This window comes from Coprinopsis cinerea (assembly GCF_000182895.1).
Source record: "Coprinopsis cinerea okayama7#130 chromosome Unknown cont3.61, whole genome shotgun sequence".
Lineage (NCBI taxonomy): Eukaryota > Fungi > Basidiomycota > Agaricomycetes > Agaricales > Psathyrellaceae > Coprinopsis > Coprinopsis cinerea.
In genome coordinates this window covers 1-3,368 of record NW_003307484.1, presented here as the reverse complement: position 1 = coordinate 3,368, position 3,368 = coordinate 1, and the positions used below count along the sequence as shown (strand labels likewise).

Here is a 3,368-nt window from a genome sequence, read left to right as displayed (position 1 = left end):
ACAGTGATGCATCCTCGACTATGATACGTCTTCTAGGACCGGTGACCTCGACGAGGATTCTCTCCTCCCCACCCAAAATCCTCATTCTCCGGCTGGTTATGAGTCTAATGTCTTCGAATGACTAGGTGATTAATTCAACGCTTCGACTTCCCTCTCTTCACAGGCTTCTTCTCTGGCGAATCCTCTTTGACAGCTTGTTCATCAGCATTGAATGGTTCCTGAGGGGGTGGACTTGCTCCCGCCTCCTGCTTTCGCTTTGTAGCACCAGATGCAAAATCCGTAGAAGTGACTTGATTGGCTTCGAATAGGCCGATGTAAGTAGGGATTCAAGGACGAAAGGAAGAGGACACACCAATGTCATCTAAAGCTTGTCCAACTCCGAGAATATTCATGTACTCCTCCTCCGGCTCCCCTGGAGCGCTTGACGCAAGGGATGCGTAGTCTGGGATAGTACTCATGCGAACAAGTTGCAAAGGAACGAGCTCGGTCCACCAGTACTGTTTTGAGATAACAGACGCTACTTTGAATGTCATTTTGATAATGTCGCCAGGGTTGAATGTATCAGGTGAACTGTTTCTAAGAAATTTGATCTTGCCGTCCACTGCATCATATAACATTGCTCGCTCTGGGTTGGGTATCCAGGCGGGGTTGTGCGGGGCGACGTTACTGGCTACCCAAGGATGGACCCAATACGGTATATTGTTAGCGTGCCTCTGGTTGAAGGTAGTTCTCCGGGAAAAAATCTTGCTCGAAGTGATAAAGCGATGATTTGTGGTGGGATCATTGGCACTTTGCCATACGCGTTGAGGCTTGTTCGTCGGGTTATGGTCAGGAAAGCTTGATACCCACGAGTCGATGCACTATAAGAAGACATGTAAGAATCGTCAGTTTTGACTTTGGACCACCTGCCTTCATGGCCTCGTAAATTGACTTGTCAGATGCCGTATCAAACGCGTACGAGGTCTCGCACATGAACGACGGCTCTCTTTTTCTATTCGCCGGTTGACCGTGTGTTGGTCACATTTGGTTAGACTTGGTAAAGGATGGTTACACTCACACGCGGCCTTCGGTAAGACCGTCGGGGATCGTTTCGCCTTCCGGTACAAAGTTCCCGGTGTCGTAAGGAGTTCCCCAAGTCCACACAAACATATGGGTAAAAATCGCAGTTCGGTCGTTGTTATTATCGTGCACCTGGACATGAAAGGTTAAAGAAGAATGGGTCGAATGAGAAGGACTAACCTGCCACCGGGTCAACGAGAATTTCGGTCGTTTCAAAACAAATCGACCCTCATCCTCTTCGAGGCTTTTGACGAATTCTGGTAGGAGAACTTCCGAAGACCGGAAGCGCACTGATTTCCAGCGAGCAAGTTCCTGAGTGACCATGTTTGCGGGCATTTCTTTGTGTCGGACGGTCCTCCACCCTGCAGCTTTTAAGTCTCTGAAGGTATTGCACAACAAACGTAATTTGAAGAAACTTTCATCGATCGATATTCCAGCTCAAAAAGCCTGCGGATAGGCTTTCACTACGCCATCCCCACGGGTCCCGATCTCGTCTGTCATTCTCGTCGTACCTTGAATACTTCCAGCCACCACAAGTAACAGCACTGAGTTGTTGTCTCCCTTTTGAGATGGTGATTACGGAATCTTTGAATGATTCTTGAAGACGATCGGCCTCATCCATATAACCTTTTATTTGAACTCTAAACCTGCGACCTCTGTTAATCTGGAGGGACGTAAGCTTAGGAAAAGCTTGTTCTCGAGCGATAATGACAGCCAAGACTTCCTGAGAACGGGATCAATACTCGACGAATTAAACAAATCTGATTCCATTACGCACTGATACGAAGGAATCTGTATCTTGGTAAAGGTTAAGTTGGGACAAATTGGACAGATTGTCCGCGAGTGCGAGTAAGGTCGTTCTGACTTGGTATTGAACCATGCATTTGAAGGACAGTGTCGATAATGTCCCCCCTATTATCGGACTAGCGACGACAATGCGCAAGCACTTTAATCCACGGGGTCCCATCGGCCCATTGATACGAATTTCATCCAGTGGCCTGCAGCATGCGAGGCGCAGCCATTTTGGGCTTCCACAAATCACTAACTTTCTGAGGGAAGTTAGGTTCCCATGCGTCGTTGTAGGGTGCTGGGAGTCAATTGAACACCCGAGACCCTCCATTTGGACGCCTGCAAGTACACTTTCGGCTCCCTTTGACAAATAGTTGTCAATGAAAAGCGAACGCAGCCGCACCAGGCGAGATAGAGCGATTGCTATCATTGAGCTATAACCATGTTTGAAGACAGAATCAACAGCACATGTGAAGTATTGGACTCGAGACGCGTAAAACTTTGCATTCGGAGAATCAGATGCAAGTGCTTCCAAGCAACCAAGCATTGAGATTCCGATTATAAGGACATCTTTGTAGATGACGTCCGCCGATAGAAGAAAGAACCACCGCGACACTGTGATGTACCGTAGCTGATCTGCCCTTTCGAGTAGTCCATGGATATGACCGAGTAACTCCAAAGGGAGTCTAGGAATTCGAACGCTGGACATTTCAGTTCAATAAAAGCACGTTACCTATGGCGTTATATACTCTGCCACAGAGTCGTTTGTCCCCACGGATTCAAAGTCGGTCATGGATGCGCGGAACCCGATTTAGACAATCGTAAGGCTGTCCACGAGTCAACTCGCGAGTTGACTCGGAGCCGCAAGGCAAGTACTCACAGTACCAAAAGCCAAACTCGGACTCACATGAGTTTCTTGGCACGAGTGACTCGGATCCACGAGTCAAATACTCACAAGGGTTTGTATGCTTTTAATCTGTGATATCTCTATCAATATACCTTTGTTTAGTGTTCCTTTCATGGATAGACCCTACTTAAAGCAGATATACAGCACTAGAGGGCCGTAAAGCCTTGTTTAAGGCCTTTTTACAAGTACTCATGGGCCAAAATCCCAAACTCGGACTCACATGAGTATTTTGGCACGGGTGACTCGGATCCGCGAGTCAGGATACTCACAAGTATTCCCACGGGTCTACTTGCAAGTACTCGCGAGTAGGGCTGACTCGTGGACAGCCTTAGACAATCGGACAGCCCTTTTGACACGGTGCGAAGGCGCCGTCTCTATTAAGGTTTCATGACGCCGCTTGTATCTAAAAGCAGCCTTTTCGGTACTGCAACAGTTTGGAAAGCTTATTCCAAGGATTCCAACGTGTAAGGAGATCAAGTTCCGGCCATGACAGACACTAAGCAAATTCGCTGCGAAGCTTATTGAAATAACTCGTTGAGACCGCTTCGGGTTCTATTAATCCCTCAGCGACCGTTGTAGGCTAATGGGACTTTTAGTATATAAACCCGCGATC

At 47.7% G+C, this 3,368-nt stretch overlaps 1 protein-coding gene across 1 annotated transcript; it reads right to left on the bottom strand.

Annotated features, from left to right (window-relative positions):
• Positions 1-134: 134 nt before the first annotated feature.
• On the bottom strand, positions 135-1,395 carry CC1G_13498 (hypothetical protein; the record flags this gene model as incomplete). Its single annotated transcript, XM_001841598.2, has 4 exons — positions 135-298; positions 353-666; positions 1,058-1,191; positions 1,240-1,395. 4 exons carry the CDS (start codon positions 1,393-1,395, stop codon positions 135-137), a joined length of 768 nt encoding a protein of 255 aa, XP_001841650.2.
• Between the last annotated feature and the right edge of the window lie 1,973 nt (positions 1,396-3,368).